We start from the raw sequence: 12,545 nt of genomic DNA on the forward strand, positions 1-12,545 counted from the left end.
GTTTTAAAGCAGCCCAGGGGTAAAGCAGGTATTCGACAAATTATTCAGGGTCTGAAATTATTTGTATTTCTTCTTTGCCCTATATCTTGACTCATAGTCATAGGCCCCTGACATGTAGGCCCGGCATGTAGGCCCGGCATATAGGCCCTATTTTTTGATTTTATTATCCCGGTTTATTATATTCCATTTGTTTTTATTACAACTAATAGGGCCTACAAGCTGGAAAATGTTTTTAAAAATGCGGCATTTTTCAGTCTATCTTTCTGTGCCCACTTTAGAATTTAAAGCAAACAACTGGACAAAATTGAACCATATTAACACTCTCATGTACTCCAACTACATGTGTATGGGAAATAGAGCACAGTGCGTGCTCCAACAGACTTGACCAAGGCCATCACGGTGTACGGGTTTGGGCGTTCAAAATTGGGTGCGAAATCTGGCAAGTGCATATTCCAAATTTCCAAGATGGCGAATGTGAAGTTGACGAAAGTTTTCAGCGTATCGCACGCAACACTTTAACTGCACACAATGAGTTGAACTTGAACCATTTATCCATTGAAATACATGCAGATTCAGTTTTAGAATAAAGTAGCAAAACACGTTTCTAGTTTCTACATTATTTCACATCATCTCTTCCCACGAATGGACTGGTTGCAGAGGTAAGCTTATCATGTTATCCCGTATCCGTGACCGTGATTATAAAAACATGAAAAAACCATGGCATAGATTTTAAAATCTATGAAAAAAACAAGAATTATCGTTCACACCAAAAAGGACACATGAATTAATGAATAATAATTATATGCAGCTCTGCATGTCGTTTGCCAACCCCAATGAATGATCATTAAATGTTTGTAAATTGTGATTTGTAAATTGTAGCCAGGGGGATTTTGTTTTGCTCATGTGCTGCGGTCCCGTGTTTTGTTACTCGACATGCTCGAGAACTCTAGCTTTGAATTTGCACACGATAGTTTAATATGCATTCGATGCTATGGTTTTTCGGTCGGACAGCGGTGTAATTTCATGATTTTTGCACCGGCATGACCGGAGAGGTTATTTAATCTGTTATTGTTAATGTTGAAATTTGGATGAAAGTTATTTTGATGAGTCAACTGTATCTTTTGACTTGAGCAAGATTTGCCTATTTTGCACACTGAGCAAGGCCCAATACTTGTGCTAACAGCCCAAGTTGGTCACTTATCGCTCACTGTTCAAAATGTGACATCACCAATTACAGTCCCCGAAATGGTCTACTTTTTAGCCGACCTCAATTCCGAAACATTTAGTGATAACGGTAGTTAAAAATGCGATCCCCAACCCTTTGGTTACCTTCGGATGAATTTGTAGAAGCCTCTGTGTCTGAAATTCCCCGGTACAAACATCGAAAATGTCGCATTTCTTAGTCCCGGTGATGAATACTATATCCACATCGCTGTTTAGCCAGCAGCCTCTGACCCAGGTCAAGCATGTCGCGTTAATTCCAACCACTCCGATCCACCGATTGTGACCATGGCATGTGGTCGGTTTCATGAATATTTAATGAGCAGCTTGATACTGACGTCATTACGCCATGCGTGATATGAATCTGAGGTGACCAGGAGCTACCATTTTGGTCAACTGAACTCGACTCGTGCGTTCTTTTGGTTGACATAAATCGAACAAAATTTTCAATAACGGGTAATAGTAGGATTTCAATTTTTTTATTAAAATGAAGTTACTTGTACTGTAGTTTTGAGGAATGACAAAGTTGTTTTTGGAAACTTAGATGTTTGTTTCAACTGATGATGTAGGATCGCAAGGTGGGTGAATTTGTGAAGAGATTTCCTTGTTTGAGTGATAGTAGGATACGGGACGTAGGCTATTAAAATAGTACTTTGACCTGCTCTGACGTCATATTCACACGGAATCATTCGTATCTGCTTACCAGACAGCAATACGCAGTACTGCGTATTGCTGAATGGAACCAGACATACCTATTTTGGGCAGTCTACAATTTTGCTGAAGTGTAATTTTAGCAACAACAACATTTTTGATGCAATCGCCTGCTGTGATCGGCTGTGTTTACTTCTGAACTTCCATTGCTTTACACGGAGTCATGCTTCAGCAAATCCGACTATATTTTGAATGCAATGGTCTCTAGCCTAGAATGTGAAGCTATTGTTGAGCAAATTCTTGGCTAGACTTCTTGACTAGACTACCCTGTACCCACCACTGGTTATATGATCATACCGCCCCAATGTATGTCATATTGCACATGTGCGTTACTAGACAGCCACCATTAAACAACTTCTTGTCATGTATCAGACGATGGTGGCCGACATTATTCAATGTGGCAACAGCCAATAGCGTAAACAAAACAGACAATATGACGGCAACACTGCCTGGATGTTGGACGCAATTATTTTTCCCCGAGCCAAGGTGCGTTTTTAGCTCTATTGGCCCCGTTACAGGAAAAAATGCACAAAATATATTTCCCTGTGCAATGTATATGAAAATAAATAATTTGGATTCAAAATTAATGTGAAGAAAAAAAAAATTATAGCCGGGAGTGGGAATTAATCTCGGCGAAGATGTCAACCGCTACACCACGGAAACACATTGGTACATGTGGGAGAAATTTTCAGTATATAATCATAACATGTCGTGCATTATTCATACAAAAAATTCGAAAAACAGTACTTACAATGAGGTTCATTGTCGAACCTCAACGGATTTAGACAGCTGATAAAATATTGCTTGATAACATACACTTTCAGGGACTGCCTTTTGAGGAGAGCGAGAGCAATCGCTCTCTACTGCTCTCCTTAAATCTTATATAGGAGAGTGATTTTTAGCTCTCCTTAGTTGACCATTCTCTCTATTGTAAATGCTCTAAACAGCTCTCCTTGAAGGCTCCAGAAGAGCTATTTAATGCTCTCCTGCAAATTCCAAAAGACAGTCCCTGCACTTTTGGAATTATTTGAGACATTTTCGGGTTTATGTGTTAAACCAATGTCAATGTCAAAATTCAGTCAATCTTGGCCGCCCCCCTGTCATGTATATTGTCTGCCTTGTTTTCATCTATTTCACATAATAATAGATGGTGGCAGTGGTTATTTCGACCCATCATCATCATGCCACAACCAGACAAAAATCCAGCCAACACTACCAACCCAAATCTATCTCTGCCAGAGCGATTTTAGGGTGTTACAGGGCCAAAACAGTCAGATCTATGGTCTAAGTGGTTACGGCGTTTCGAAAGGTATACAGACGTATGCATCAGGTCTGGTAAATAAACCCCGAATGAGAATAAGTTAGCACTTTGCTATACTCTATGGGACCCGGGTGGGGGGTCATTCCCATTGTGGCCTGTACACCATCCGCGATAATCAACTTTTGAAAAGCACCCTAAAGAAGAATTTAACCCTTGGCTAAATCGATACCCTAAACAGGTAAGGGGCTGTGCAATAATTATGAGCCCCCCAGGGGTAAAATTTCCAAACGGCTCGCCAAAAATCGCTTGCCCCCCCCTCTCGGCCTGCAAAAAATCACTGCCCCCCCCCCTCTCGGCCCGCCAAAAATTCTTTGCCCCCCCCCCCTTGAACATGCTAAATTTTTGGGATCCCAAATTGCAAACCTTATGGTCTAGATGTATGTTGCGAGTGCAGCGAGCAAGAAAATTTGCATATTTAGCGTTTCCGTACTGTTTTCCTAAGCCTTTTAGAGTGTTTTATTAAAAGGCACCCCATGAATGCGTGCCAAAATTGCTTGCCCCCCCCCTTTTCGGCTCGCCAAAAATTTCTTGCCCCCCCAATTTTACCGTCCCCAGGGATCATAATTATAGCACAGCCCCTAAACGCACCTGTTTTCACACCCTAAACAGGGATTTTATTCCTTGCATCAAATTTCATTTCCGCGTATTAGCAATTGCAATTTTGCCACCCTTTTTTCCAATTTTTCATGTTTTTGACACTTTAAACATGATACGTGCGTATCGTGCCTACCCACGAAAAACTACCCTTTTTACACGTTTTTATTATCGCGGATGGTGTACACTGTACAGGCCACAATGGGAGTGACCCCCCGGGCTATGGGACGTGGCAGATGATATACTAGCCACTAGCCACTCTAAAGGACATTAATGCTGGGCATTAATGAAGAAAAATCATCGTATTCGAAAGGAGGTGGTTACAGCCTTGGGTCAATACTACCAAGTTGTTCCTTCCTCACCATAGGGCCATGACCTCTGTACTATTGCACAAACCGGGGCACACGAAGGCAGCCGCACTGAGCTCAAGTCGCAGTTTCAAAGGTTCACCCTGCATTCATATTTAAAAAAGGACTCACAGTCACATGTTCAGTTTTGTGATCATAATTTTTGCTATCTGGGGTGAGCCAGATGTGCAGTAAGCTATCATCGATAATAAATAATAGTACCGGTAATAATACAAAACATTTATACTAATATTATAGCTCACATATCAACGATCCCAAAGCGCTTTGCAAAGAAACAAACAATTTAAAGATTAACAACACTTCAAACTACCTTAAACTTAATTTAAACTAAAGCATGTTATAGCTACATACACTATACCAGCCTAAAAAAACGTATGTTCGCGAGAGAGCTAGAGGAATCATAGCACAGAAGGCAGGCTAAATGGGAAGAACAGAGAGGGCAGAAAAGACTGAGGGTCAGTGGCGTTTTTTTCTTGTGCCCCAGTTTCCCCCACAGTGTTGACAGCCTCTAAATAAATATTTTTCCCTGCAATGGATCACGTCCTAATACTCCGTTGGTGAGCGACGGGCGATTGGTATTTCACCAATAAGATACCTCGCCTTTCCGAATGCAAGAAAAGGAGTCCTATCTGATTGGCTAGAAACCGATCGCTAGATCGCTCAGTGATATACTTTGTAGTACAAACTCAGATGTAGAGATGCATTCAATTCCATTTTTCAATATTCTATTATTGATTCAGATAAAGAAAGTTGTACAAAATGTATATAGTGTCTCACTATGGTGCATTATATTATAGACTTGTGTGATTTAATATTCTATAGCCAGTGCTGACAGCAGCGCTGAATGGGCTACATGTATGCTGTTCTTTTCATAATGATAATATTCTCAAACAGTTGAATATGCATGTGTCACATTATTAACATATGATTTAAAAATGTTACAGTGAAAATGCAGTTAAATATATGTGTTTAAAGAAAACAGCAATCGCAGCTGAGTGTATTAAAAACAAAACCTGTGTTTTACCGGACAACATGACAACAAATCAAATTTTCTTGTAATGTCAACGCCATATGGGGTACTGAGCATGCGCTGATCGCCATGCGTAGCTTTTGAAGAACGAGTGGATTCGCCGTACTATCACGGCAATTTATAAACACAAAGATATAGGGATGATGACGCTGTGCCCCCCACTTTTGAGCCCAACTCCCCAAAATTATGTAAATTTCTACTTTTTGCAGCAATTTTGTGCAAAATTTGTCGATTTTGCCCTCCCCTGAAATTTACTTTGCTTGCCCCCCAAAAAAAAAATTCTGGTGCCGCCACTGCTGAGGGTTGATTCCACTCTCCCAAATAATCATACTAAAAACAACAGGCATGAAAAAGCTGAAACGGGATGGTAATGGTATGCATGAATCACATTCCGGCGCAAAATACATTCTAAAAAAGTGTCATCATGACACTAACAAACATAGAATACATACATACAAATAAGATCAAAATAAAAAAGTTACCAAATATCAAATTTCAATTTTGAGGACTATTTGTTCAAAAAAGGGGGTCATTCAGTGTAGGCTACTGAAAAAAACGGGGTCATTGGGTGTAAGATTTGCCAAAAATAATGCGGTCTTTTCATGGGTACATGACACATGTCAATATATGGGAGTGCTCCCCCCGGGTCCGGACACGCTCATTGTTGATAAGAGGATTCAAAGTTATCATCGATTGATGATTAGGCACTGTCTGAATATGACTCTAGGAGCATTCACCTATGTTGGTGGTGTATGTGATACCATTTGTCACACATGTTGTCTACTTGTCTTTTAGGCTCTCTTGTACTCAATGGGATCCATATTATCACAGCACAGTTGACATGATGCCACTCAGAGCAATCCTTGCAGATTACTTTCATGTGGTTTTTATAGATTACCTGGTTACCCACATCTTGCATTACACCGAGGACCTGGGTTTTAAGAAGCTATAAATATCTCCAGCTAAAATAAGCAATGCACATTTGCACATATCTTCACAACTATAGCCTGATCATGATGCCCGGGGTCATGATGCATGTAAAAAGAACTATTTGCAACATAATCAGTGTGATATTGAGAATTTAAGATTTTATGCAACAATTGTTGATCCATTAATTCAAGCATATTGTATTTTGAACAAAATTACAGATTCATGTAAAATGTCTTGGTTTTGTCGTACACAGCTTTGGGCTTATAACCACTAGCAGGCTATGTTAGCACCGGGGTTAGCACATCTATGACATTTTAAAAACAAAAGTACCAAAATCTGAATTTGATTTTTACTATCCTCTGGATGAGCAAATCACAGTGAAACTGTAAAAGTAATAATTTTCATGTGTGTAATTTTTCATGTTTTGGCAATTTTGAACTAATTGCTTGTTTTTAATTTTGTGATTTTGAGTTTTCTTACATAGAACTATACTATATATTTTTTTGTGTGTTTTTATTTTTGTGGTAGGTGTGTTGTGTGCGAAAATTGTACCATGAAAATGTCCACTTTTACAGTAGGCCTTTAAATCAATAGAATTAAGTTAGTGTTGGTGCAAGAAACACCAGTGGCGTGCACTGGGGGCATGAACTCTTGTCCCTCCTGTTTCCCCAGAAAAAAAACAAAATTACGAAAATGTCCACTTTGACCCTAATTTCCCCGAAAAAAACCAAACCTGACGCCATCACTGAGAAACACATGTTTGTCACAGTCTCTCATTTGATGTGTGTGTGTGGGGGGGGGGGGGCACCCACAGACTAAAATTAAACCTAAGATGTCTATATGTGGTCTTGAATTGAAAGAATTGGCACAAGCTGCGGTTGATAGGGTGAACATCAATATTGCGTATTTTAACTTAACGTCTTTAAAAAAAATTTCTAGGGAAATAGGATGGGATTCTGAATAACTGAATTATTACTTATGCTCAAGTTACTACTATCATGTCAGTATTAAAAAGTTCTAAAACTTTCATTTGTTTTTCATTTTTTCTCAAAATAAATGTGGTAGAATGAAAAAAATTGTTTTACTTAAATGAAACCATTATAATACTGTATGCACATGTAAAAAAAATTTGCAATTTTGAGTTACCCTTTAGTAAGAGAACATATTTCGCTTGCTTTTTTTTGTGGTAGTTGTGTTTATTGTGAAAAGCATGAAAATTAATGTTGCTTGAATATTTCCACACTTTTACAGTATTTTTACATAGCACTTCATTCATTGGTTTCAAGTAGCCATAAGTTAAAGCCATAATGTGTGATTTGCTTCACAGCGACCCCCTCAATTATACTCGGATTTCTACTTTTTGCATAATTATAATGCCCAGTGGTGTACTAAAATACCACGTAAAAGACTAAGCCTGAAGTGCTTTAACAGTAAAATTTAAATTTAACTTTTTATTCAGAGTTCATCGATCGACTGCTTGCCAACATCTCCCGCGGATGCAGCTTATGTGTACACACATCGAGCACGATGCTCCATGTAGTAGTACATGTTACGATCGGCGAGCATAGTACACGCATTGTAGGCACTGGAATGAAATCGCAGTTTTCTTCGTTATACCTCATTTGTTTGGCTCGAAATTAAAAGGGGATAATGTGATCAGTGAAAACAAACATTTAGATAGGAATCTATTCTTTATGCAAATCACACATTATTGCTTTAATATAAACACTTAATATTAGCATTACAATCTAGATGCAAAAAGTAGAAAGTCACAAACAAATTGAGGGCGTCGCTTTGAAGCAAATCACATATGGGAAATCTCTTGATTTTTATTTTCTAAAATAGAGAAACGGTCAGAAACAAACCGTATTACTTGTTATATAAACTGAAAACTTTCAGTAGTGTATTGTACAATGTATGTGTGTTTAAATTTCATGCATTGAAACAAGCTAGAGATATCCTTGTAGGGGGTAAGTGTCTTCATTATTGTAACCTCCATTGTGTATGATCCCGGAGGCTGCAACAAATCCCATCAATGGAAAGCTATGGGATTGTGGTGTCAGGTGTATTTGGGGAGGTGTGTGAGCATGTAGGGGTTGTAATGGTGTATGTGGGGGTGTGGGCATTGTATGTCAAACTAGTTCATGTCGTAAAAAGTAGTATGCCAGTGGATTATTTTCTCTTTCTGAAATTCTTGCATTTAATGAAAAAGATTTAAAGTCAATAGATACAGCCAATACAAAGCCAATGCCCCTTTCCACATCACCAAAGCCGTAGTTAGGAGAGTTGCAGGGGTTTGATGCACCCCATGCCAATCCAAATAAAAAGGTTCACTTTTTCTTTTGAAGGAAAAATTCACAAAAGTCCAAGTTTTAGCATAAGGATGATAGCAACCAAAAAACAAAAAAATTACATATAATTCCATTTTGTTCACAATTTTTCAACAATTTTGACTATTTTCCACCCTTTTTTCTTTAAAAATTTAATAATTCTTCTTCTTCTACCGCCCCATGCTTTTACCCCAGGAGACTTGCGCCCCCAAAGACCCCCAATATATGTGCATGTAAAGTCAAATATATTTGGTGTAGTTTATACATGGAGGTCACCAGATCTGTAAGCTACTATTTAAAATTTATTCCAGGAATTTTAAATGTTATCTTGTATATTGATTCAGGGAAGTGGGAGTAGATATTTGAAGTGAAACTTTGATCAGAACTGCCCTATAGTTCACCCAATCCAGGCACTGCAAGCTACCCCAGTCCAGGAGCCTTTGTCATCCCTGGTATTTCAAAGCTAATTGCACCACAAATTAAAACCCAATTTTCCATTTCCATTATGTGCCTGCTCCTCCAGTCAAAATGCCTAAATTTCTCTGTGCTTTCAATCAAGCCGTCCAATCCCATGGACAGTGATTGTGTGGTTTTTAAACGTTCTGTGGGGTCGGATGCCATGTATCCTAAATAGTCTCCGCTCGCAGTTTATAATAGCCCATGGCATGGACCACACTGAGCGGTACAAGTTGGTAGTGGAGAATGTGTGGGAGGCTGTGTAATCTTTGAGGAGGTCTGCCAATCCTGGGGGCCTGGATGATGAGAAGTGCTCCTTCACCATTCTTTGGCAGCTTGCTACGGCATAAATACTTGATATCATAGGTGTGTGCATACATGTGCACGTAGCACAGCGGCCACTACAATTTGTTTATATTTTGATATCGGTGTGTATGTGTGCGTATATCCGTATAACCAGTGTTTTAAGTGTGGAGGAAGCAAAGTGTTTGTTTTGGTATGTATTTAACTTGTAATTGTATTATGTTATTTATATAGTTCATAACATATTCTAAAGTTTAATTTATTGAATTTGAGACCGGGATTTGAGAGGGTGGGCAATGCAGATTTAATCTACATTTCTTGAACTTGAAGAGGACTACCTTTTGTAAATAACCAATTTGAAAGTGAAGGTAAAATGTTTCCAATTGCTGGAATGCTGCTGATTGTTCTGGGCTGTGGGTAAACCTTGAAATATTATGAAACCAAACAAGTTCAAGTATTTGTCATATTTTTTATCATATCAGGTATACAAATCTTCAATGCATAAGTTTTTGTATGAATTGTAAATAAAAACAACTGTTGTTTTGATATTAGCGCACATGTTCAAGCTGTTTTTGGTGCAGTGAAAAGTACAAGAGAATTGTCATTTGCAGGGTTATAGCTAGGCAATTTTTAGTGCCGGGTAAAATTTATTTTTGAAAATGTGTATGATACATACATTTATTGTATTGTCATTCTTTAGAAAAAAATGCAGAGAGGGAACTAGAACAATAGTTAACAATCAAAGCATTTTGTAAATACAGTAAAGGCAGCAGTCTACTATTAGTTGACTTGTTTTGGTTTGACCTTTACTGTGATTTTCATATTACAAGAAATGTGATGAATGAACTTTTAGCAATTTTTTAAATTACAAATATTTATACAAATGGATGGATCCATTCTTAATTAGATTCAGCTGGAGAAATTGATTATTACAAGGCAGACTAAATATGTTTGTGACATATGGTACCAATTTAAGTAAAAAAAAGTATTTCTACAAAGTGCAAATATTTGTATTATTTGTTTAGCACAGCTTTCATTTTCAACCAGCCAGAGTGAACTAAGGGGCTGTGCTCCCAGGGTAAAATTTCCAAACGGCATGCCCAAAAATGCTTCCCGGCCTCCCTCGGCCTGTCAAAATCACTTTTCCCCCATCTCTGCCTGCCAAAACATCTTTATCCCCTCCTTTGCACAATTCAATTTTTTGGATCCCAGACCTTAAATGATATAATATTGCAAGCAGGGAAATTTGCATATTTAAACATTTCCATACTGTTTTGCTTTAGAAGCCTTTTTAAAACATTTTATTTAAAAGTTCTGTGCCCCATGAATGTGTGACAAAATTCTCCCCCCCTGGCTTGCCAAAATTGCTTGCCCACTCCCTTTTTGGCTCCCCCAATTTTACCCTCCCCAATTTTACCCTCCCCAATTTTACCCTTCCCCAATTTTACCCTTCCCCAATTTTACACTCCCCCGATTTTACCCTCCACTAGGGCTCATAATTATTTCACAGCCCTAAACTGGCATAACTATTACTTTGAATTAATGAAGTCTTTGACTCTTCTCAAATGTTTAGTTGTAACCAGTCTTGTATCCAGGATTTTTTCGTAGGTGTGCAGATTGTCCAAGTGCAGACCTTTTCAAAAGAAATCTTCATTCTGACCAAAACAGACCTTTCCCTCTACAATTGATTTTTGAAGCCTATATTTTTGACAAATTTTACAGAAAGTTCATGATTTGGGGATAGGTCCCCTTTATTTATCTAAAATGTTGACATTTTTGGCCCCAATTTTGGTATTTTTACAAAGCCGACCTTTTGCCAAATGGGGGATGCATCACTACAGACTTATTTGTAACAGTGGTAATTCAAAACTGCACTATATGTGATGCGATCAAGCAAAATCAGTTGGAACTCAGAAATATTAAATTTTCAGTTTCTTATAAGATTGTAAAAATGTACACAGCTACATTTTGCAGAAAACCCCATTGAAATTGAACAACCAGTTCCAAAGATATGACCAATTAAAGAGTTTCCAAAACAACAGTAAACAAAAGGAAATATTTCCCTTGTTCCCTTAAAATCAATATTTCCGAGTTCCGACTGATTTTGCTTGATCGCATCACATATTAGTAATGCCCTCTCTAAACTTGTTTTATTCATAATGTAAATAATATATTAGTTCAATTTGTTTGCTTCATGTTAGTACACCATGTTTTTACTCTCAGTCAGGTGTAGATTAGCTTGTAGCAATTTTAACTGATAAAGAGTAACAAAATCCTGATAGATCATGTGTCAGGTATTATGTTATTGGTACAATTCTGCACTGTCACCATCCTGTTTTTTTAGCTTACAAAATAGTAAACTGCCCGACCCAAAAAAAATCTGCCAACCAAAAATAGGTGCCCCCCCTCATTTTTTGGAAGAATACATTGTTGTCGGTTTATACATGTATTGTAAACTTGTGCTTCTGTTCTCAAATTTTGTTTTTAATGATGTTTATCAACTTTTTATGAACTTTTGTAAAAAAGAAACATTACTTACTAACATCTTATGTTTATTTTCATATTTGCAGACAAAGATAATAACTTGAATCACTTCCGAGCCATATTTATCCATTGATGAAAGACCAATATGCTAACAATCTGCATTAAGTCCAGGTTTGATCCAGAACAGGGTGTTATGGGAACTACCACCAGGTCATCATGGAGACACAATCCTTCTCAACACATGGACAATAGTTGGACCTACAATACATGTTAACTTTGAGCAAAGTTACGTATCTAACACACTACGATAGAAAACCTACTAGTGTGTACTTTACATATCATACAAGTGAGAGCACCACACCAATCACTGGTGACTCGCTGAACCCGAGGGGTGTCCATCTGGGATGAGAAGTGTTCAACCCAATGCTGATTTACCACCAAGCAACTCACAGACCATGTTGGGGTACAACAGTCTGCCGGCGAGGCCACAGAGGACTACAGCTCGAAATATGACAGGCATTTATTTGGGAAGTGTAAGTAATTAGTTTGGGCTAATCAAACAAATATATATTTTTCAGCACTCATTGCCCCTTGCAATGTAGGATTAGCTTTATTAAAATTTGTGTGAGAATAGTGGTTTTTAAACAAATTGAGATCAGGATTATGGTGAAATTTACGGCTATGGTGTCCTGCACAGATTTACTTGAAAATAATACAAATTATGTATTTTTTTAGTTGTGCAATTTTTTTTTCATTGCAAAATCCCATTGACTTTGTACAGGGAGCGATTTTGGCAT

The 12,545-nt window shown here is 38.0% G+C and overlaps 1 protein-coding gene across 3 annotated transcripts in view; it reads left to right on the forward strand.

Moving 5' to 3' along the window:
- Window positions 1-472: 472 nt before the first annotated feature.
- The window catches only part of LOC140153120 (uncharacterized), a 38,928-nt gene continuing 26,855 nt past the window's right edge, over window positions 473-12,545 (forward strand). For 2 of the 3 annotated variants that reach the window (XM_072175759.1, XM_072175757.1), the window contains exons 1-2: window positions 473-659; window positions 11,835-12,281. In XM_072175759.1, coding sequence (XP_072031860.1) covers window positions 12,153-12,281 — 129 coding nt within the window. In that variant the 5' untranslated portion in view covers window positions 473-659; window positions 11,835-12,152. Of the gene's footprint in view, window positions 660-9,308; window positions 9,458-11,834; window positions 12,282-12,545 lie in introns of those variants that run through there. The other variant, XM_072175758.1, reaches the window with a different exon arrangement.

Source organism: Amphiura filiformis, chromosome 5 (assembly GCF_039555335.1).
Source record: "Amphiura filiformis chromosome 5, Afil_fr2py, whole genome shotgun sequence".
Classification (NCBI taxonomy): domain Eukaryota; kingdom Metazoa; phylum Echinodermata; class Ophiuroidea; order Amphilepidida; family Amphiuridae; genus Amphiura; species Amphiura filiformis.